This window comes from Ceratotherium simum, chromosome 3, assembly GCF_057802395.1.
Source record: "Ceratotherium simum simum isolate JZ-2026a chromosome 3, ASM5780239v1, whole genome shotgun sequence".
Lineage (NCBI taxonomy): Eukaryota > Metazoa > Chordata > Mammalia > Perissodactyla > Rhinocerotidae > Ceratotherium > Ceratotherium simum.
In genome coordinates this window covers 93,917,784-93,940,202 of record NC_141902.1, presented here as the reverse complement: position 1 = coordinate 93,940,202, position 22,419 = coordinate 93,917,784, and the positions used below count along the sequence as shown (strand labels likewise).

Below are 22,419 nucleotides of genomic sequence, written 5' to 3'. Positions count from 1 at the left end.
CACCATATACAGGTCTCCCTTCACACCTTGTGCCCACCCCCCACCCCCATTGCCCCTGGTAACCACAATACAGTTTTCTCTGTCCATGTGTTGGTTTATATTCCACATATGAGTGAGATCATACAGTGTTTGTCTTTCTCTTTCTGGCTTACTTCACTTAACATAATACCCTCCAGGCCCATCCATGTTGTTGCAAATGGGACGATTCTGTCTTTTTTTATGGCTGGGTAGTATTCCATTGTGTATATATATATATACCACATCTTCTTGATCCAGTCGTCAGTCGAGGGACACTTAGGTTGCTTCCACTTCTTGGCTATAGTGAATAATGCTGCAATGAACATAGGGGTACATAAGCCTCTTTGAAATCTGTAGAAATTTTTAACCTTTTCATCCTTTTACCTTTTGGTTGTATTTATTAGTTTTACTCTTCCCCACTGCCCCCATCTTCCGTTTTCTAGTTTGAGACTTTATTTTTTCTTCAACTGTTTTGTTTTATTTCTAACTCTTTATATTAATTTTCTTTTTGTTTTTTTACTAATGAAAACATTTAAAATTGATAAGTACTACTATGCCCCAAATATTTTGATTTTTAGTACTATTTTATTATTGATTTATTTTGCTACTTTGGTGATAAAATCAGTTGTTCATCCCTGGGTGGGGCATGGGAGGGAGAACTCTTCTAAATATAGGAAAACTGAAAATAATACAGTAATTATGATTTTCCATTGGCGGTTATTGCTGAAATCAGAAAATACCTTATTCTGACTTCCAACCTGATAATACCTTATTTATTTTACAGTATACAAATGCTTTCATGTGTATGATTTCATTTAATCTTAACAATAACTCTATGAGGAAGGTATCTTTATTATCATTTTCAGATGAAAGAACATCTGAGTTTTCACTGTCAGATAATATATTAAAGACCTTGTGTGCCCTCAGGTTCTGTGACTAGAAGTAGAGGATATTGAGAGGGTGTAGACAGCCCCTTCCACTCCATGCCATCAGACCACCCTTGATGTCTGGGCACTGACTGCTTTGGGTGTGGTTCATTCAGGAGATATCAGGATAATGAGGGGATTCAGAACGATGCTATGTTAGAAATAGTTGAAGGAACTAAGGCTCTTTAGTCAGGAGTGACTGTTACAGGGGAGGAGGATTGGATGTATTCAAGTGTCAGCTCTAGAGGGAGAGCTTTAACAATTTTTTCTCTGAAACAAAATTGTCCAAAAATGTAGTAAATTGCCAGGGGAGATGCTTTCTTCTGTTTAGTAGTTTAATCTGGACAATGACTTGGCATCTCAGAAGGAATTAAGGCCTGTGTTGGTCTGGGTTGGTGCCTCTTATATTGCTACCCGTATTGGTGCGAAGCTGTCTACATCTGGAAGCTTTTAAGAAGGCCTGGGGTGTGGTCCAGGAGTCTGTTAAATCTGATGAACACCCTGGCTGGGAACTCCTGAGCTTGATGACTTTAAGATTCTCTTCCAATCCCAAGATTTTATGCTTCTGTGATACACCAGAATAAAGGCTGTCTGAATTATATTTTCCTGATCTGGAACTGAGATTGGGTTTGGGGAAGGAAAAATATTCTAGGCTATAATGTTAACATGGTTTTTTCTTAAGCTTTTGCCTTTTTTCCTCCTCAGCACTTTCTGCGTTAGCAAATGTAGACCTGGCTTTGGAGCAGGGAGCCGCACTGGCCTTATTCAAGGTTCTGCAGTCACCAGCTCTGGGCCTTCGAGGACTGCAGCAACAGAATAGTGACTGGTACCTCAAGCAGCTCCAGAGTGATAGACAGCAGAAGAGAGAGGTGAAAACATCCTGGGTTGAACCTGCAAGGGTTTCTATACATCCACTTGAATCCCATGCTGTTGTTTAAAGATACTTATGGGGCCTTGTTTTTCTAGTAGAACTTTTTCTCCTGCATACAAATTAGGTTTTTAAATTATCCTCAGGTAAAGTACACGTTATCTTCAGCTCTCTTTTGCTTCTAGAGTTGTAAATCCTCTTTTAAAATAAACAAACAAGGGGCTGGCCCCGTGGCGCAAGCGGTTAAGTGCTCGTGCTCCGCTGCGGTGGCCCAGGGTTTGCCGGTTCAGATCCTGGGCTCGCACCAACGCACCACTTGTCAAGGCATGCTGTGGTGGCGTCCCATGTAAAGTGGAGGAAGATGGGCATAGATGTTAGCCCAGGGCCAGTCTTGCTCAGCAAAAAGAGGAGGATTGGCAGATGTTAGCTCAGGGCCGATCTTCCTCACACACACACACAAAAAAAGTAAAAAATAAAATAAAAAATTTAAAATAAATAAATAAATAAAATAAACAAACAATTCCCACCTTCCCACTCTAACCACTCCTTCACTTGAAGCATCCCCCTTCCCTGATTAAAAGCGGTTGGCCGGGGACCGGCCCGGTGGCACAAGCGGTTAAGCGCGCGCGCTCTGCTGCAGCGGCCTGGGGTTTGCTGGTTCAGATCCCGGGCGCGCACCGACGCACCACTTGGCAAGCCATGCTGTGGCAGCCTCCCATATAAAGTGGAGGAAGATGGTCACGGATGTTAGCCCAGGGCCAGTCTTCCTCAGCAAAAAAAGAGGAGGATTGGCAGATGTTAACACAGGGCTGATCTTCCTCACAAGAAAAAAAAAGCCATTGGGGAAAACTTGCATTTTTTTACATTCTTACTTCAGGAATTTCCACTTAAAAAAAGCCATACCTCACTAGTTTCCTCTGGCCAACACTGGCAAAGTACTTAATGTGCAGTAAGAATAGACTTTGTGGGATTGTACTTTGTGGGTTATTTTAAGGACAAGTGTGAGGGGCTTTCTTTTTTGTCTAAATAAGGGCAAGTATACATTTTGCAAATTCCCAGCATGTATTGGCCAGAATAAGCAGCATTAATGTGGTAATGATTCTATAAACATTTTGTCTCAGGACATGTTGATGCTTCTCACAAAATATTTTTTAAATGCACTGGTATCTGGAAAGTCACTCTACCCCAGACTTGGCAAGGGCTTTTGGCTCTAGGGCTGCCACTTTGGCTGCGTGTATCCTGAAGCTGTCACTTAGGCCTGTGGCTCTCTGTCCCTAGTGACTGCTTTCGAGATATGAGAACAGTAAGGTCTGGAGGCATAGGCAGGAGTAATCTTTACATAAATGTTCTTTGCTTTTCTCAGGGTGGTCAGGCTGATCCCCTGCAGAAGGAGGAGCTTCAGTCTGGAGTGGATGCCGCAAACAGTGCTGCGCAGCAATACCAGAGAAGTAAGAGTCCTGTCAGCTGGGTGTCCACTGAAATACTGAGTAGAGGAGGAAAGTGACTTTATGTCACTGGGGGGGTCTGAGGTTAGAGTCTGTCACCCCTCACCCCCACTCCACGCCTACTAGCCATGATAGACTACCAGATACCTTTGGCAGTAGGGTTCTTCTAGTTTTAAAAGTAGAACTGGAGTCAGTGTAGGCTCAGTTTGGCTAGTAAGCACTTCATGCTGGTTAGGAAAGCATCTAGAGCAGGCGACACTTAAGGGATTGCTTGGTAAGATTTGGAAGGTGAAAGAGGAGAGAGAAGGATGTTCCTAATGTGGGGCAAAAGGGTAAAAGGACGTATGAGCAGAGGTACAGAAGGTGAAAGATGTATTTAAGGAACAGTGGCTAGATAAAGTTTTTATAGATGTTTTGGGCTGAGTTGTGTAGGATAAAGGCTTAGAAAGCTTGTGGAAAGCTTTGAATGGCGGCTTAAGAATGTGGTACTTGATTTGCTGGGCTACAGGGGCAGGAAGAGATGTTCTAGGTAGCGAGTAGTGGTGACATGCAGGATGAATTGGAATGGAAAGAAAATATGTGTGAGGAGAACAGGAGCCTGCTTTTTTTAAACAACTTCATTGAGATATGATTCACATACTATGCAGTTCACCCTCATACAAAGGAGGCTGCTTTTTAAAGAGGAAAGTTCCACTTCAAACGTCATGGCTCATAGTTTATCCACAGAATATAACTTTCTTCTGTGAAAACTGGCATCTCCTTCCCCTCAGCGCTGTCTAAGCCCACTGCATTTCTGACCTGTTTTTTACCCAGGATTGGCAGCAGTGGCAGCAATTAATGCTGCAATCCAGAAAGGTGTTGCTGAGAAGACTGTTCTGGAACTAATGAATCCTGAAGCCCAGCTGCCTCAGGTGTATCCATTTGCTGCTGATCTTTATCAGAAAGAGCTGGCTACCCTGCAGCAACAGAGTCCTGAAGTAAGTTAACTGAACCTGTGCTGTTTGTGAGCAAAATGGGGTGAAAGTGAATTTAATACCCACTTCTTAGTTGGTTAGGTAGAACTATTTTTTACCAGAAACTTAGACTCCTTATGGTTTTATTATACTTCTGACTTCCTTGGTATCCAAGAAGGTCCTTCCTCACTCTCTTCCCCTCTCCCTCTCTGTACAGCACAGCCTCACCCATCCCGAGCTCTCTGTTGCAGTTGAGATGTTGTCGTCGGTGGCCCTTATCAACAGGGCACTGGAGTCAGGAGACATGAATACGGTGTGGAAACAATTGAGCAGTTCAGTTACTGGCCTTACCAATATTGAAGAAGAAAACTCTCAGAGGTGCGTGCCCAGGGTGGTGGATTGAATCCATTTGAAAGCTGTTTCCTCTGTCTTTTGTGTATCAACTCTTGTATTTTCTTTGCAGGCATCATGACTTTAGTGTAATCTTTTTTTTTCTTTTCTATTTTGATTCATTTTATTTTTTATTGTGCTGAAGGATTTATAGTAAATGACAGATGACATTCCACTCCTAAATCTATAAATATGTGTATCTAAAACAATGAGACTATTTGTTATATAGCCAAAATAACACTATCTTATACTCTGACAAAATCAGTAATGCTAGTTTAATATCCTGTAAACCTGGTCTGTTTTCATACTTCCTCAATTGTTCCAAAACTGTGCTGTTCAGCTGGTTTGTTCAAACCAGGATCCAGGCCAGGACCATGTGTTACATCTGACTGTTCTGTCCCTTAGATATCTTTCATTCTAGCATTGGCCCTTTCTTCATGACACTGACTTGTTAAAGAGATGGGCCAGTTGTCCTAGAAAATGTCCCATCTTCTGGTTCTGGTTGCTTCCTAATATTTGGCTTATTCTTGTAAATTGGAAATTAGGTCTAAAGACTTGTCAAGATTCAATTAAATATTTTTGGTGATGTGTATTTCATATTTTCTCATATCAAGAGGCATATAAAATCTACTTGTATCACCATTAGAGATACTAAGATTGATCCTTGGATTAAGGAGACAGCTAATCCCTCCATCGTATATTTATGTTTTTCCATTATTACCAGAACATAATCTCACACCTTTTGCACCGTCAGAATGTCCAGTTCCCCATTAACCATTCTCCTCCCAATTAATAATCCTAGCCTAAATTAATATTTCAGGAGGTCGCTCGATGATGATTTGTTGATCTATCATCATTCCTTCTATGTTTATTAGCTGGTATACAGCCTTGTTTTCTTGTCTTTAGAGGAACTGCTTGATCTGCTGCCTCTGATTCTAGAGTTGGTCTTACCTGGAATTTACAACATGTAATAGGCTGTCGAGAATAAGTGATACCCTTGCATTTTTGCACTTTGTTTAAGGTAACTCCTCAGTCCCAAAGCTGGCCTCTAGACTATATCAAACTATTGGAGTACCTTAGCATCTTTGTTCCTTGGGTACTCTGCCCCCAGGTCTTCTCATTCCTGTCATTCATAGTAATCCTGAAGGTCCCTTTTCTTATGTTGTACTTCCTTGTCTTTTTTGTTGGGGGAATGGAGCAGGTATCTTGATGAGTTGATGAAACTGAAAGCTCAGGCACATGCAGAGAATAATGAATTTATTACATGGAATGACATCCAAGCTTGTGTGGACCATGTGAATCTGGTGGTGCAGGAGGAACATGAGAGTGAGTAATCTACTTCTCGTCCCCCCAGATAATGTCACAATTAAAGACAGTGTGATTCTATGAACTGGTTCTAAATACTACTCCTGGAAGGATTTTTGGAAATTGAAAAAAAAAAAAAATATATATATATATATCTCTCTCTCAAAAGGTTGGATGTTGTTTTTAAAACACCAGGCAACTGCGATAATTAGATCTGTATGTAATAAGAACTAAATTTTTCAGGAGGTGAATTGAACATAGCTGTTATTTTTAAATGCTGTTATAACAAGTAGTTCTGACATTAACTACCTGGAGTTAGATCGTACTGCACAGGTTAAGGGTACAGTCCTCCACAACACTCCTCTTACTTCAGACACCAGCTGTAAGCTCCTGAGTTTAGAGGTTACCACACTCCTGAAAAACGGGCTATAAATTCTGGGGTTCCCTCTACCTCCTCAGGTTCAATAATTTGCTAGAATGACTCACAAAACTCAGGAAGGTGCTATACTTATGATTATAGTTTTATTATAAAGGATTCAAATCAGGAACAGTCAAAAGAAGAGACCTATAGGACGATGTCTGGTAGCGTCCCAAATGCGAAACTTATTTGTCCTCAGGATGTGTTACCCTCCTGGCACATTGGTGTGTATCACAACCAGGGAAGCTCACCTGAGCTTTGGATATCCAGAGTTTTTACTGGGGCTTCATTACATACGAATGATTGACTGAATTATTGCCCATGTAATTGAAGTCAATTTCCTGTCCGCCTCCCTTCCCTGGATAGGGAGGCTGGGCTGATGTCACAATATCACATGGCTCAAAGCCCCTATCTTCTAATCACATGGTTGGTCCTTCCCATGGCCAGCCCCCATCCTGAAACTATGTAGAGGCCCACCAGGAGTCCCCTGGTTAGTATAAACTCAAGTGTGGTCCTAGGGCCTCACCATGAATAATGGTTACTCCTATCATTTGGGAAATTCCAAGGGTTTAGAGGCTCCTTTCCAGGAACCAGGGACAAAGGCCAGCTAAATTTATTATTGTACAACAGAGTCTTTACAAAAGTAGCACAGCTGCCTAAGATACCTGAGTGAACATTTCTAGTTTTAATTTGTATTTCCTGTGAGAAATATTTAATTGATTTAGTGGGAAGAGCCTTGCCTTAGAGTGGGGAGCCCTGGGCCTTGATCTTCCATCTGCCACTTGTTTGCTGTGTGACCTTGGAGAAGAGATCCCTAAGCCTCATCTTTTCTTCTATAAAAATGTTAAATTAGGTGACTTTTGAAGATCCCTTGAACTCTTGACTTTTTGTGGATCAAGAATGGTTTTGATTACACATTGGAATGTACCTGAAAGCTATACGGTAAAGCCAGCTTCCTCAAAATCCTCATAACTTTTAAGTTAGAGCAATTAAAAATAAAACAAAAGGAACTGAGATTTCAGTAGGAATATGGATGCAAGGGAGTTTACTTTAGATAAAACAAACACTAAATTTTAAAAGAAATTTATGCTGCTTAATATTATGGATGACATTGTAGTTTGAATTATGGTAACTCGGGTGGATTTATGATTACTTAGCATGTTTAAAGATTGATTTGTTTACATAAAATCTTAATTAAGAAAATAACCTATTGTCCCTTCTTATTTAGGGATTTTAGCTATTGGTTTAATTAATGAAGCCCTGGATGAAGGTGATGCCCAAAAGACTCTGCAGGCCCTGCAGATTCCTGCAGCTAAACTTGAGGGAGTCCTTGCAGAAGTGGCCCAGCATTACCAAGACACACTTATCAGAGCAAAGAGAGAGAAAGCCCAGGTGAGTGGCACGAAATTGTTCCTTTATGTTCAGAGAATTTCATCCCTCCTGGAACCAAGATACAGGTAGGGACGTGTCTCTTGGTGCACTCAATGATTATTTCCTAGGCACCCTTAGATTCAGAGCACTGGAGGGACACAAGATGTGAGAGACATAGACTCCACCTTCTAGAAGCTTATGCTATTCAGTTTTTTTGTTTCTAGAAGCTACACATTCAGGTTTTTTATTGTTCTTTGTTTTTATTGTTGTAGGATCATCTCTTATGTCTCTTTAAATAAATTCTTTATTGAAATATAAGATCCAGAAAAGTATATAAGTTATGTAAGTATACGGTTGTATAAATTTTCAAAAATGAGCATACCTGTGTAATTGGTACTCAGATTTTCAAAAGCATTAACAGAACTCTCCTTATATCCCCTTCCATCCTTATCCATCCCCCGAATCCGGTGGTAACCACTGTCCTGATTTCTAACACCACACTTGATTTTGCCTGTTTTTGAACTGTGTTTAAGTGAGATGAAACATTGTGTACTCTTTTATGTCTGGCTTCTTTTGCCCAACATACTGTTAGTGACATTCATTCATGTGGTTACATGTAGCAATGGTTTGTTCATTCTCATTGTTGTGCACAGAAAGTATAACCATCGGTTGTATGGTTATATTTTCTGATATTGGTGAGTTTTTTTATTGTTTCCCACTTTACGGCTACTGCAAATAGTGCTTCTGTGAATATTCCAGTTCATGTCTTTTAGTAAATATATGTATACATTTCTATTAGATATACATTTAAAAGTGGAATTTGTGGATCATAGGGGATACATACATGTTAAGCTTTAGTAGATAATGCCATAAAGTTTTTTTATAACAGCTTTATTGAGATATAATTCATATACCATACAACTCATCGTTTTAAAGTGTACAATTCAATGGTTTTTAGTCTATTCACAGAATTGTGCAACTATCACCACAATTGATTTTAGAACATTTTGATCATCCTCAAAAGAAACCTGGTGCCCATTAGTAGTCACTCCTCATTTTCCCTCAATCTCTCCAGCCCTAGGCAACCATCAGTCTACTTTCTGTCTATGGATTTGCCTATTCTGGACATTTCATTTAAATGGAATCATACAATATGTGGTCTTTTGTGATTGGCTTTTTTCACCTAGTTTGGTTTATCCAGGTTGTAGCATGTATTAGTACTTCATTTCTTTTTATTGTTGAATAATATTCCATTGTATGGCTATATCACATTTTATTTATCCATTCATGAGTTGATGGACATATGGGTTGTTTCTACTTTATGGCTATTAGGAATAACGCTGCTAGAAAACATAAAAGTTTTCTAAAGTAATTATAACACAAACCCATCTTTTAAAAAGTTTGTCTTGCCTCTCAGCTAGTTTGTTAGGAAATGGACAAGACTTATACCTTTTTATCCTGTTCTTGAGTAGGAATTGCCTTGTATGTGGTAGGCCCTCAGATATTAGTTGCGTGATTAAACATAATGACATCTGTTTTTCTACTTATGATTGATCTCCCTTAAAGTTCTTCCTAACTAACAATTAGATAGGGAAGATCACAGCTTTCTTTTCTTACTTAGAAGTTCCCTACAGTGAGGTTGTTGCAGCAAGCAGAAAAGCTAAAAGAAATTCTTAATTCAGGGGGTCAGATTCTTTCTGGGAAGCCGAAGATGGAAAAACAGACCAGGGCTTTTGTGTTACTAGAGCTTTTGTACACAGAAATCCATGTGGCCTCAGTATGTTTGGGATAGAGGAGTTGTGGGTAATATTATAATGTTGATAGATCTCCTTTGATTCCATTGCCATGAGAGCAGTTGACATTGCCATGCCCTAATCATGTAAATGTAGCAAGTACCAGGTTTCATTTAAGAAGTACATTATAATGCAGAATGTCAGTTGATCCTGTGGTGAGGGTTGAATCTCAACTCCTTTATTTTGTAGCCAGGAAATTGAGACAAAGGATTAAATGATTTTGCTTACTCAGGTGAGAAGCAGTTGGCTGTAGGGAAGCTGTAAATGGAGGTCTGTCTTTGATATCAGTTTATTGGATCAGAGCTTCCCAAACTTTACTGATCATTAGAACACTTGAAAAGTCATTTTTAAATACAGATTCCTAAGCTTTAACTCTATTTCTGCTGATTCCAAATCTCTAACCTGGGGCCTGGCTACAGTGATTCTTTGTAGGCCAGTGGTGGTGGCGGTTGTTTCTGCTGCCGTATAAGTGCAGAAGGAGTTTCATATCTGACTGACAGAGGAGTGGGCTTCGAGAGAATAAGCTAGGTCGGGTTCCATGTCTAAAAAAGGAAAGTAGACTGAGGATATAACTTGTACCTGCTGTCACTCATACTGTGAGCCTGACTGCTCCTTTTGTTTGGGTCATGGGAGTTAAACTTTTAGAGGATGTGACTAGAATTTGAAGCATTTCCTTTTGCTATGGAATAACTTTTCAGAGTTCCAGGAACTCTGGAGGAAGGGGAGAGTTAGAGAAAAGTTTGTTTAATACTGCCAGCCCCTAGCTGGGTGAACTATACGTTAGATGAAATTGTCTTTTTTCAGGCCTTAGCTCTGCTTCTAAGCTCCTCTGAGTCAGTTTGGGAGTGGTTTTAAAAATAATCATCTGAGAGGGCCGGCCCAGTGGCATAGCAGTTAAGTTCTCACAGTCCGCTTTGGTGGCCGGGGGTTCGCCGGTTCAGATCCCTGGGCACAGGCCTATTCACCTCTCATCAAGCCATGCTGTGGCAGTGTCCCACATAGAAGAGCTACAACTCTGCAACTATGATACACAAATATGTACTGGGGCTTTGGGGAGAAAAAAAGAAAAAAGAAGAGGATTGGCAACAGATGTTAGCACAGGGCCAATCTTACTCAAAAAAAAAAAAAAGAGGCCTAAAGAGCTTTAAAAAAAAAAAATCATCTGAGTTCCAAATTTAGCAAGCAAAAGATCTTAATTTAAATTTGGTCTGTAGTTTTCTTTTCTTGTGATATCTTTGTGTCTGTTTGTGGTATCATGGTAATACTGGCCTCATAGAATAAATTGGGAAGTGTTCCTTTCTCTTCTATGTTTTAGAAGAGTTTGTGAAGCCATGTGGTCCTGGGTTTTTGGTTTTGTGTTTTTTTGTAGGATGTGTTTGATTACTAATTTCATCTCTATATTTGTTATGGGTCTATTCAGGTTTTCTTCAAGTATTCTTTCTCTTTCTCCTTGCCTTCTGGGAATTCCATTATGCATATGTTGGTGGTGTTGATGGTGTCTACAGGTCTCTGAGGCTTTGTTCATTTTTCTTCATTCTTTTTTTTCACTGTTCCTCAGACTGGATAATTTCAACTGACCTATCTTCAAGTTTGCTGATTCTTTCTTCTGCTTGCTCAAATCTGCTGAGTCCCTCTAGTGAATTTTTTATTGCAGTTATTATACTTTTCAACTCCAGAATTTCATTTTTTTTAATTTCTATCTCTTTATTGATATTCTCTATTTGGTAAGATGTTGTTCTCATACTTTCTTTTAGTTCTTTAGACATGGTTTCCTTTAGTTCTTTGAACACATTTGAAAGAGCTTATTTAAGTCTTTGTCTACTAAGTTCAATCTGGACAATTTCTGTTGTCTGCTTTTTTCCTGTTTGGACCATGCTTTCTTGTTTCTTTGCATGTCTTGTAATGTTTTGTTGAAAACTGGACATTTTAATAATATAATGGGGCAACTCTGGAAATCAGATTCTACTTCCTCCTCAGGGTTTATTGTTGTCCCTGTTTGTTATTGTTGTTGTTTGTTTAGTGACTTTTAATTCTATTAAGTCTGTATGCTTTGTCATGTGTGTCCACTGACATCTCTGCTTGGTTACCTAGTGGTCAGCTAATGATTAGACAGAAATTTCTTTAAATGCCTAGAGCCAATAAAGCTCCCAGCCTTTGCTGAGGGCCTGTGTGCATGTTGGGGCATGCCTTCAACACTCAGCCAGGCAGTTTACAATTCTGCCTTAGCCTTCACTTCATACTTGCCCAGAGCCTCCAAGTCAGCCAGAGGTGAGAGTTTATAGCCTTATCAGATCTTTTCTGAGCATGTGCACAGCCCACATATGCACTATGGCCTTCTAGATTGCCATCCCAGGAACGTCAGAGCTTTTCAAGGCTCTCTGTGGACATCTTATTCTCCAGCTTTTTCTTTTAAGCTCTTTGTGGTTAACCTATTGTTTGTCTAAATTTTCATCCACTGCCCCAGACATCTGTAATATTAAACAGTTGCCTCTTACTGTTTTTGACAAATGCCCCTGAAGAAAAGGCTGCACTGGGCAAACTCTAAGTCAGGTCAAATAAAGACAGCCTTGCTGTGGTCTTCCAGGGAACTACTTAGCATGTCAACTAATGACAGTTCTCTAGGAATAACAGGGCTTTGAAAGAGGTATGTCTGTGTTGGGTGGCAGGTGGGAGCGCAGAGGGGAATAGGCAATTTAAAGTGCCACAAAGCTCACGGTTCTTACTGAAATTCAACTGTTTTTCAATAAACTGTCCAATTGCTGCAAGCCTTTGGTTAATTTCTGTAGTTTTGTGTGTATATGGTATGTATGACATGGTTTATGTGTATGTGTTTATATATATAATATGGTATATATGTGTTTTTATATATATATGGCATAGTTTATATAAATATGTGGCATGGTTTGCATCTGTGATGATAAATAAAATATTACATATACATATGTAGTGTGTGTGTGTGTGTAACATTTTATCTGTCATCACACATGCAAACCATGACACATATCACAAGACAGACTTTTTAAAGGAAGTTTTAAGGGGTGAAAAGTGCCCTTTAGAGGTGTGTGTGTGTTTGTGCTTTCCATATACAGTGTCCCTTGGTATCTGCTGGGGAATGGTTCCTGGACCATCCACAGATTCAACTAACCTCGGATTGTAAACGTAATACACAGTCCATGCTTGGTTGAATCCACAGGTGTGGAACCTGTGGATATAGAGGGCCAACATATACACACGCACACACACACCACATATGCGCACACACACACACAGAGTCATGCATTGCATAACGACATTTTGGCCAACAATGGACTGCATGTACCATGGTGTCCCATGGTGGTCCCATAAGATTAGTACCGTATAGCTTAGGTGTGTAGTAGGCTATACCGTCTAGGTTTGTGAGAGTACCCTCTGTGATATTCGCACGGCAAAATTACCTAATGACGCATTTCTTAGAATGTATCCCTGTCATTAAGTGATGCATGATTGTATACACACACACACACAGACACGCACACACAATAGCCATTCTTTCACCCCTTCTCCCTTTCCTTCATATTTTGTGGCTCCTTCACCTCTTTTACCTCCAATCCTAGCCCGCTCCTTTTTTGATTCTTATTTCTGGTCCCTATCTCCTTACCCCTTCTGGAATACAGTCAGTGTGCTTCTAAGTGTCAGTCAGAGTTGTTAGGGGACAATATTTCAGTATATTTTATATAGCATTTTCACATTAGATCTGTTTTATCTCAATATTCTCCACAGTATCTAGCCCAGGGTTTTAACGCCCTGCTCAGTGATTTGAGTTAATTTTGGGTGATCTCTTCAGAGCAAACTTTAACAGGAGGATTTTGGGTTTGTCATCTTATTCAATCTAATTGGAGCAGAGAGAACCTGTTCTTTCCTTACAGTGGGATGAGGTGATATATGTCATCTATCCTTCTTCCTTCAGTCTGGTGAGGGGTATTTCTATATCATTTTTACCTAACACACCTAAGATACTGATCCATTCTCTTTTTCTTGCGTTTCATACTATAGCTCTGTTGCTTGTTTCTTAGGGGAATATGTATGAAAGGTTTAATTTTAATCCTTTTACTTGAGTCCACTTGGGCAGAGAAGACAGAACTCTGAATGCAAGGAATGCTAAGCTTCCCAGTTTTGCTTATAGTAGATTATGCTCAGAGATATCTGATGTGTGGTTAGCTTAAAAGTAAACCAAAAATGATCTGGTTCTGTGAAAATACTTCTGTTTTTATGAGGCAAGGATTCTTACGCTACTTCTCTTGGAGACTGCACCTTCAGTCCTCCAGCTTATCACTTCTCAGTTTAAGTTGTCACACACCTATAGCTGACTCATTGTATTGTCTCACACTGAAACTATTGCTTAGCATTTCCAGTGTTTATTCATATGACTCTAGGGGATTGTGTGTGGCCATTTTCTATTTTTCAGTAATAGAAAGTGACTAGTGGTAGGAACATGCTAAGTTCTGCAGCTATTAGGTGTTTTTTTCTTGCATTCTATTTATGTCTTTACTCTTTTTCTTCCCCGAGACTGTGAGCTCCTTAAAATTGGGACAGTGCCTCACGGTTGTAAGCCCAGCACTTACCATAGATTGATTAAATGATCTTTCTTTCTAAAACTCTGCATTTGAGAGAAATCACTGCTTTCAATTTTAGATGCCTCCCTTTGGCCTTATCCTGTCACCAAGGTGCTTTATAAATTGCCAGAGCTTGTAGCTGCTTGGCTCTGCTGAGTGAAATATTGTGTCTCTGGCCACTGTAATGAAAGAGGAAAGCCAAGCCTCCTTTAAGGTTCTGCGACTTCACCTGTCGGGTGAAGTCTGCTGCCAGTAGTGAAACTTCCCACTTGGCCCCGAAGCCCAGACCCTGCCTCATCTGGCACCACAGTTAAGAGTTACTGATCCCATTGCCTCATTGGTACCTTGGCAAATTATATTTACATCAGGCAATCTCAGTGGATTTTCAAGCTGCTATTTATCCCAATTGCTATTAGCTTAAGCCTCAGGAGCAATTAATTTTGTTGGGTCTGCCAAGATTGCCTCAAACATGACTCTCAACCTGGCCACTTTAAGACCTGAGGTGCCTTGCATTTTCTAGAGAAGACTCCATATTAATCTTCTGAATTGATACTTTCTATAAAGACTTTGGAGACAACAAAGGACTCTCACTCTTTGAGACAGTTGAAGCTTATATAACCTCAGTATAACCGCTGAAATCTGAGTTAGTATCAGAGTGGTTTCCAACTGTGACTCTTATGAGAACACATAGACAGTAGAATATCTCTTGTGCTACCTCTCTGTAACATTAGTGACTACTTGGGGTTAATCCATAAGGCACTTCCCTGACTCAGAGGGTGGTAACCAAATTCTTGGAAATTGGAAGATACTAGAGAAAGATATTTCTGCTAATCCAATTCTGTTTAAAATGCCTTTCAGAGCAAATGATCACCAATAAGCTACTTTAAAAAAAGTTGTCTAAGAATATTTAGGAAGAAGGAAGTAAACCACCACTTCTGTTTCACCTCTGTCCCCAATATTCAACTCAAACTATACTATGGACAAGTGAGGCTTTTGTTGGCCATGCTGAGGAAATTAATCACTGTTTATTATGTTTCCCTGTGAAAATGTGTTTTTAAACTCCCAACAACTGACTTAACATTCAAGTTTTAAAATATAAGCTGATGATAAGTTTGGATTGCCTGTAGTACTGGCTTTATGGGTAATAAAGTCATGATAGTCTTAAAAACAGTAGGCATAGAGAATGTTAACTTCCTCTGAATATCGTTGGCAAAGGAGGCTTTCTAAAAAGTACTGCATATTCATATATATACCATGGCGCTTGTCACACTGTTAAGTCCTTTGGGCCCCTTCCCAGTTTGGTCCCTTTCCCCCTTCTAGCTACTCTTGACCTCCTGAACCACTCGAATTCACCTTCATATATCCGTCACCTATATCTGAGGCATTTCTCTTGTAACCTTTTACCAGTTTTTTGATGCCTGGCTTCTTCCAGTTTACTGTTCCATGTGTCTCACATGTTTGAAACTTTTTCCTTCATATCTGATTGAGTCTCAGAAGCCCCTTCATCACGTATACCCTGATTTCATGACTCTAATATTGTTTTGCTTTTAATGGTGTGTAGGAAACCCAGGATGAGTCAGCTGTGCTGTGGTTGGATGAAATTCAAGGTGGAATCTGGCAGTCCAACAAAGACTCCCAAGAAGCACAGAGGTGTACGTACCAGTTGTTTTATTTCTATTTTGGTGGAGGGTGGGGGTGGCGAGGTGCTCCATATCAATCTTCAGCTTGACTAAGATAGAGAGATATAGGGGGAACACTTTGCCAGTATAGTAGGTGAACTAGTGTGTGAATTTAGACACTTTCTAAACTATTCTGGTAACAATTCTTTTCCGGGATAGTTGCCTTAGGAATCTTTGCCATTAATGAGGCAGTAGCCAGTGGCGATGTTGGCAAAACACTGAGTGCCCTTCGTTCCCCTGACGTCGGCTTATATGGAGTCATCCCTGAATGTGGTGAAACTTACCAGAGTGACCTTGCTGAAGCCAAGAAGAAAAAACTGGCAGCAGGTGAGTTAATGGGGAAATAAATTTCTGCCCTAAAAGTAAGAACTTGAATATATGAGGGGACAGGTATAGAAGAAAGGGACAAACTCTAGGGAAAGGAACTTTAGTATAGAAGTACAGTATTTAGGCTTAGTTTAAAGACTCTAAGGAGATGTCTCTATTTTTTAAAATCTTCGGGGTTTTTTTTTCCCTTGAGGGCAGCTGTGTTAAAAAGGTCAATTTTCTGAAAATGCAGGAAGGATCAAAATATTTGACTGTTTATCTTTCATGGGATGTCAATAGTTCTGATTATCTAAGCCCATAGATAGTTAAAAGTAGATTATCTGCAAAAAGAGGGAAATAAAGGTAAGATTTTTTCATCCCATTTTATGGCTTGTTTTAATTAACTGGAGAGGCTGAATGGTTGCAAATCTTTTATCAGAATAGCTTTCTGACACACATGGTCTTAGATGTAGGCTTTGGAAGGAAAAAACCTAACCAAGGTTAATTCCACAATTGAACTTAATAGATATTTTCTTTTTATAATGTAGATATAAGTGATCTAAGTGAGACAAAGCCATAATTTAAGAGGGGCTTAGGATGCCCCTTTACTCTCATAGATCCAAGGAGCAGGTTTTTGGAATGGTCTTCATTTAGATTGTTAAACCAGACGAGAGTAATCCTGTAGTATTAGGCATAGAAGTGTGGGGAGTGTGGCTCTGGGTTTCTTTTATCTTTCCTTTATTTTCTGCTAGGAGATAATAACAGCAAGTGGGTGAAGCACTGGGTGAAAGGTGGCTATTATTATTACCACAATCTGGAGACCCGGGAAGGAGGATGGGATGAACCCCCAGACTTTGTGCAAAATTCTATGCAGCTTTCTCGGGAGGAGATCCAGGTAGGTCACATTTCTTCACATAAGAAGAAGCCAAGAGAAAGTGTTCTAGAGCTAATATTAGTTAGGAGGAACAGAGCCTGTAGTCAGAAGCCCTAGACTAAAATTAAGGCTATATAATTAACTATTTTGGAGTAATTTTTTTCCTAGTGGTTGGGAGAGTGACTAAGGCCTAAATTAGTAAAACATCTGGATTGTAGAATTAAGTCAGATAAATTGTGTGCTTAATAAAGAAAACTTGGATGATCTAGAAGAGAAGAAAAATGAAAAGTTGCTCTGACTCCTCATTAAATGCAACTACTGTTAATCTCTCCCAATTTACGTTTTCAGTCTCTTTTCTGACTATTGCAAAACACCTTTTAATTGCCAAATTCAGTTAGGAGATCTCATCATATTTGACTTCTCAATGTGTTGTCTTCCTTAAACCCTCAACTCTTTTGGCGATTCTCTTCTGGCTCTCCTACTTCTGAGTGTCCCTTCTTAATCTCTCTCACTACCTTCCTTTGCTTTACCTCCACTTGAATTATATCCGGATTCCACTGGTCTGCTTCTCTTCCTCTACATGTTCTTCCGGAGTAATCTCATTCAAGCCTGTGGCTCCAGCTCTCACCTTTGTGCTGGTGAATCCCAAATCTTGTACCTCCAGACTTTTCATCCTTCTTCTCACCACCAGGTTTGCCTTTTCATTCACAGTCTAGAAATCCACCAGACACCTCAGACACATGTTGACGGAAAAGCAGAGACTGAAATAGTGTATAAGGGTGTATTTTTTTCCTCACATAAAATAATTCTGGAGTTGGGCTGTTCAGGGAAGGTGTGGTGGCTCCACAATATCATCTGTCCCAGGGTCCTGTCTTTCTCCTCTGCCATTCTTAGGATGTGGCTTCTATTCTCAAGGTCATCTTCTCATCTAGAATGACAGCTTGGAACTCAAGCCATCAAGTTAGCAATTCAGGCAGGAATTAGGAAGAAGAGCAAAAAAGGCACATCTGTCTGTCTCTCTCTTAGGGAGCTTTCCCAAAGGTCTTACCAAACTACTGCTGCTTACATTGCATGAGCTAGTAAGCAGCTCTTTTAACTGCACATTGTTGCCCAGAAAAAAAATCAAGGCCCTGAAACCAAGGAAAAGGGGGAAGATGAATATTAGGTGGGTAACTATTCTCACTGCTGCTGCCCTCACTCAAGCCCAGGTCATCTCACTTGGATTACAATAACAGCATTCTAACTGATCCACTTGCTTCAATTCTAATTCACCCACTCTTGCTAATCTGTGAGCTATTCTGTAATAGTGCTGCTTTTCTAAAAATAAATCTGATGGTTTTATTCCTCTGTTTGAAAGTTTGCTGGTTCCCAGTGCCTATAGTAAACAGTCTAAACACTCTAGGCTACTTTTCAAGACCGTTTGCAATCTGACCATTCCCTTGCAGTGTCCTCCGCTGTGGCATTCTAGGGGTTTTGGGGGCTTGGTACCCAGCCCTGTGTTGGCACATGTCACTCTGTCTTCTCATCAACAGTGACTCCAGATCAGCAAGCACAGTTCCTGGCACAGTCAGTGTTGGGTAGGTGAGTGGGTAAAAGAGATCACGTATGATGTAAAAGATCAGATTTTTATGACTCTTTTTTTTGGATGTGAGAACAACCTGGCCCTGAAAAATGGACGTGAAGTCTTCATTCCCATTGCTTAGGTAAAGATCTAGTATGTATAGACTTAGAAAGCAGTGAGGGTTGGTTTGTGCACTGTGGATGATACTGTGTCAAAATTTGTGTCCATTCTCACCTATGTATGTCTTCTAACGTGACCAAATGCTTTTTCAGAGTTCCATCTCTGGGGTGACTGCTGCGTATAACCGAGAACAGCTTTGGCTGGCCAACGAAGGCTTGATCACCAAGCTGCAGGCTTGCTGCCGTGGATACTTAGTTCGACAGGAATTCCGATCCAGGATGAATTTCCTGAAGAAACAAATCCCTGCCATCACCTGCATTCAGGTATTTCAGAGCCTATTATACAGACAGCAGGTGGGCTCCTAGAGCAGGGGTAATAAATAGTCAGCTCTTATGATTGAATGTCTGCGTGTGTTTTTTGCTTTCTGACCTCTTAGTCTCGTCCTTCTTTTGACAAGTTCTTCCTCTTTACTAACATTGTAACCAGAATGTGCCTAATGGTGTTTAGTGGTGAGTTGTCCGGATCAGTGGCCGTTCTTGAGCACTTCACTGTCTTCTAAGACTGATCCTTTGTGTCACATTTGAATATTGAGGGAAATAACTGTGGTTTTGCTTCACCGACAGGGTAGCACTATGGCACGGAGAGAATTCTGAGTTAGGAATTGTAACTCCACCAGAACCTCTCTAAGTTTGTTTCCTCATCTGTAAATGGGGATACTAATATTTCACTTCCTCACCTGATTGGTTGTAAGGAGCCAATAAGAGAATCTGTGTGGATGCACTTTAAATGGTATGAAGTGCTATGCTAACACCAGGGAAGTGAAAGTTAGCCCGTGTGCTCTCCTAATGGAGGTATAGCCATTCCCGCATTCCCCTGTCACTGGTGGATGTGGTTGGTTTTAAAGCTTCATCGTGAATTGCACTTGGATAATATATCAAGATGAGATTTTTTTAACTTCCTCTGATCCTTGGGAAATAATGTGTCAACTGTAATATTTGATGGTTTCAGTCGCAGTGGAGAGGGTACAAGCAGAAGAAGGCGTATCAAGATCGTTTAGCTTACCTACGCTCCCATAAAGACGAAGTTGTAAAGGTACGGTCGCCCGAGCAGGGTTTCTCAGTGTGGGGTGAGTATGACGTGTGTTGAGATGGAGGACTCTTCTAATTTCCAGGATTCCTTTTCCACAGATCCAGTCCCTGGCAAGGATGCATCAAGCTAGAAAGCGCTATCGAGATCGCCTGCAGTATTTCCGAGACCACGTAAGTACCCTTGGGTAATCAGAACCAGTAGAATCAGTTTTGCTATATTTTTGGTGGACAAATGAACAAAGGAATTTTGTCTTCTTTATTCCTTAGATAAATGACATTATCAAAATCCAGGCTTTTATTCGGGCAAACAAAGCTCGTGATGACTACAAGACTCTCAGTGAGTAACTGTCGCTCAGCAGAGAAGTGTTGAGGCAGTGGTTGAGAGCCATCAGGTTCTGGGTAGTCTCCATGGATCTCTTTTCTTGTCCTGAAGGCAAAGCTTGGGGGTAGGGTGCTGCTTGTGACTTAAGCCCCTTTGCTACACCTGTGGTTAGATGTCTTGTTGCTTTCAGTGTTGGCCTCTGTCATTCGTGGCAGTAGCATGACCAAGAGGACTGTACTTGGCAGTTGTCTTTGGACGTCTCAAAAATAAATGTCTTATGTGTGACTAGAGCTATTTTTTCAAGACAATGCTGATATTTCCCGAGACTTAGAACTTTTTCTGGTAATTCTCTTCTTTGTCTGACGCATACTTTGTTTCTCTCAGTCAATGCTGAGGATCCTCCTATGGTTGTGGTCCGAAAATTTGTTCACCTACTCGACCAAAGTGACCAGGATTTTCAAGAGGAGCTTGATCTTATGAAGATGCGGGAAGAGGTCATTACCCTTATTCGTTCTAACCAACAGCTGGAGAATGACCTCAATCTCATGGATATCAAAATTGGACTGCTTGTGAAAAATAAGATTACGTTGCAGGTATGGTCCAGTGCCAGCAGAGGACGTGGGGCACTTTGTCCTGCTTGGTACCCCTTGCCTCACATTTTCTGACTTGCAGGGAGGGTGGAGGCTTTCTTCTCAGCTAATACCATAAATTTTTAAAAAGTTATATAAGAACTCAAATAATTTAATAGCAAAATTTTAAATAGAGAAAAGAAGATAAAAATCATCCCGTAATTTTACCACTCCACAATCATTTTCTATCCTACATTTTTACTTAATATTAGAGGATAAGATGCTTTCCATATAATAAGTAGTCATAAATATTATTTTTTTAATATTTTTAATGGCAGCATAATTCATTAAAAAATATTCTATGATTTACCTCTTTTTTTCCAAACTATTTGACATTTAGGTTGTTTTTCAAGTTTTTATTATTACAAATAACGTTGTAGTTAATGTCTCAGTGTATGTGTAGCTTTTATTGTATTTAAGACTTTGTTTTTAAGATAGATTCCTAGAAGTTGGTTTCCTGAGTCAATGGACATTTTTATGGTTCAGGTTCCTTATAGGAAGATGGAAGTAGGAATGGATTTGATTGGTGTTCTGAAAATAGGATACAATGTAGTGATTCTAAAATATTTAATGGGGATCTGCCAGTGTGTTAGACCTTCATGCAGATTTTTAGGTTCTAAAAGACCCTTCCACAATGCCCAGAGTTTTGTCTTTGAAAACTTTTTGATTTATGTATGTGTTTTTGTTACAGGATGTGGTTTCCCACAGTAAAAAACTTACCAAAAAAAATAAGGAACAGTTGTCTGATATGATGATGCTAAATAAACAGAAGGGAGGTCTCAAGGCTTTGAGCAAGGAGAAGCGAGAGAAATTGGAAGCTTATCAACACCTGTTTTATTTATTGCAGGTGAGTGGCACCTGGAATTGGCATTGTAAAATTTAGCTAATTTACTTTACACAAAAAAACTTTACCCATAGATCTCTATGGAAATATTTCTGATTTCCACTGAGGGATGAGCAAAGGGCTGTCTTATTTTCTTTATTGCTTATGTATATTCTTTTTTTTTTTTGGTGAGAAAGATTCACCCTGAGCTAACATCTATTGCCAATCTTCCTCTTTTTTTTTTTGCTTGAGGAAGATTAGCCCTGAGCTAACATCTGTGCCCATCCTCCTCTATTTTGTATGTGGGTTGCCTCCACAGCATGGCTGACGAGTGGTGTAGGTCCGTGCCCGGATCCCAACCCGTGAATCCAGGCCACTGAAGCAGAGCGTGCTGAACTTAATCACTACACCACAGGGCCGGCCCCTCTTATGTATATTCTAATCCTTCAGTTTTAAAAAAATATGAATATTTGTGCCAACCTTGATATTAGCTAGAAATTACTTATCCCTTGGTTTTGTTTCAGACCAACCCCACCTATCTGGCAAAGCTGATTTTTCAGATGCCCCAGAACAAGTCCACCAAGTTCATGGACTCTGTAATCTTCACACTCTACAACTACGCATCCAACCAGCGCGAGGAGTACCTGCTCCTACGGCTCTTTAAAACAGCGCTCCAGGAGGAAATCAAGTATGAACAGATTTCTGCAGGGCATGGGACCCCTCCCTGCTGTCGGAGATGCTCATAGTTTGAAATTAAGGCCTATCAGTACTTTTTCTAGATCTCAATTAATACTGTAATTTGTGTGAAATACTTACTCGAAAGAAGCATCTGCTTTTCAAATTAATATAAAGTGTTGCTTCTCCTGGGGAGGTGATAGAATAGGAGATTTACTAAATTAATTTTAGGAACATTCTATATCAAGATATAATTTTTTAAA

At 40.0% G+C, this 22,419-nt stretch overlaps 1 protein-coding gene across 1 annotated transcript in view; it reads left to right on the top strand.

Annotated features, from left to right (window-relative positions):
• Window positions 1-22,419, top strand: part of IQGAP1 (IQ motif containing GTPase activating protein 1) — a 91,666-nt gene that overhangs the window by 46,004 nt on the left and 23,243 nt on the right. The window contains exons 10-25 of the mRNA XM_087428985.1: window positions 1,650-1,813; window positions 3,176-3,260; window positions 4,071-4,234; window positions 4,428-4,588; window positions 5,802-5,926; window positions 7,552-7,715; window positions 15,641-15,731; window positions 15,918-16,085; window positions 16,817-16,959; window positions 18,772-18,942; window positions 19,628-19,711; window positions 19,807-19,878; window positions 19,975-20,044; window positions 20,414-20,622; window positions 21,350-21,505; window positions 22,006-22,169. Of these exons, the coding sequence (XP_087285111.1) occupies window positions 1,650-1,813; window positions 3,176-3,260; window positions 4,071-4,234; window positions 4,428-4,588; window positions 5,802-5,926; window positions 7,552-7,715; window positions 15,641-15,731; window positions 15,918-16,085; window positions 16,817-16,959; window positions 18,772-18,942; window positions 19,628-19,711; window positions 19,807-19,878; window positions 19,975-20,044; window positions 20,414-20,622; window positions 21,350-21,505; window positions 22,006-22,169 (2,191 nt within the window). The remainder of the gene's footprint in view (window positions 1-1,649; window positions 1,814-3,175; window positions 3,261-4,070; window positions 4,235-4,427; window positions 4,589-5,801; window positions 5,927-7,551; window positions 7,716-15,640; window positions 15,732-15,917; window positions 16,086-16,816; window positions 16,960-18,771; window positions 18,943-19,627; window positions 19,712-19,806; window positions 19,879-19,974; window positions 20,045-20,413; window positions 20,623-21,349; window positions 21,506-22,005; window positions 22,170-22,419) is intronic.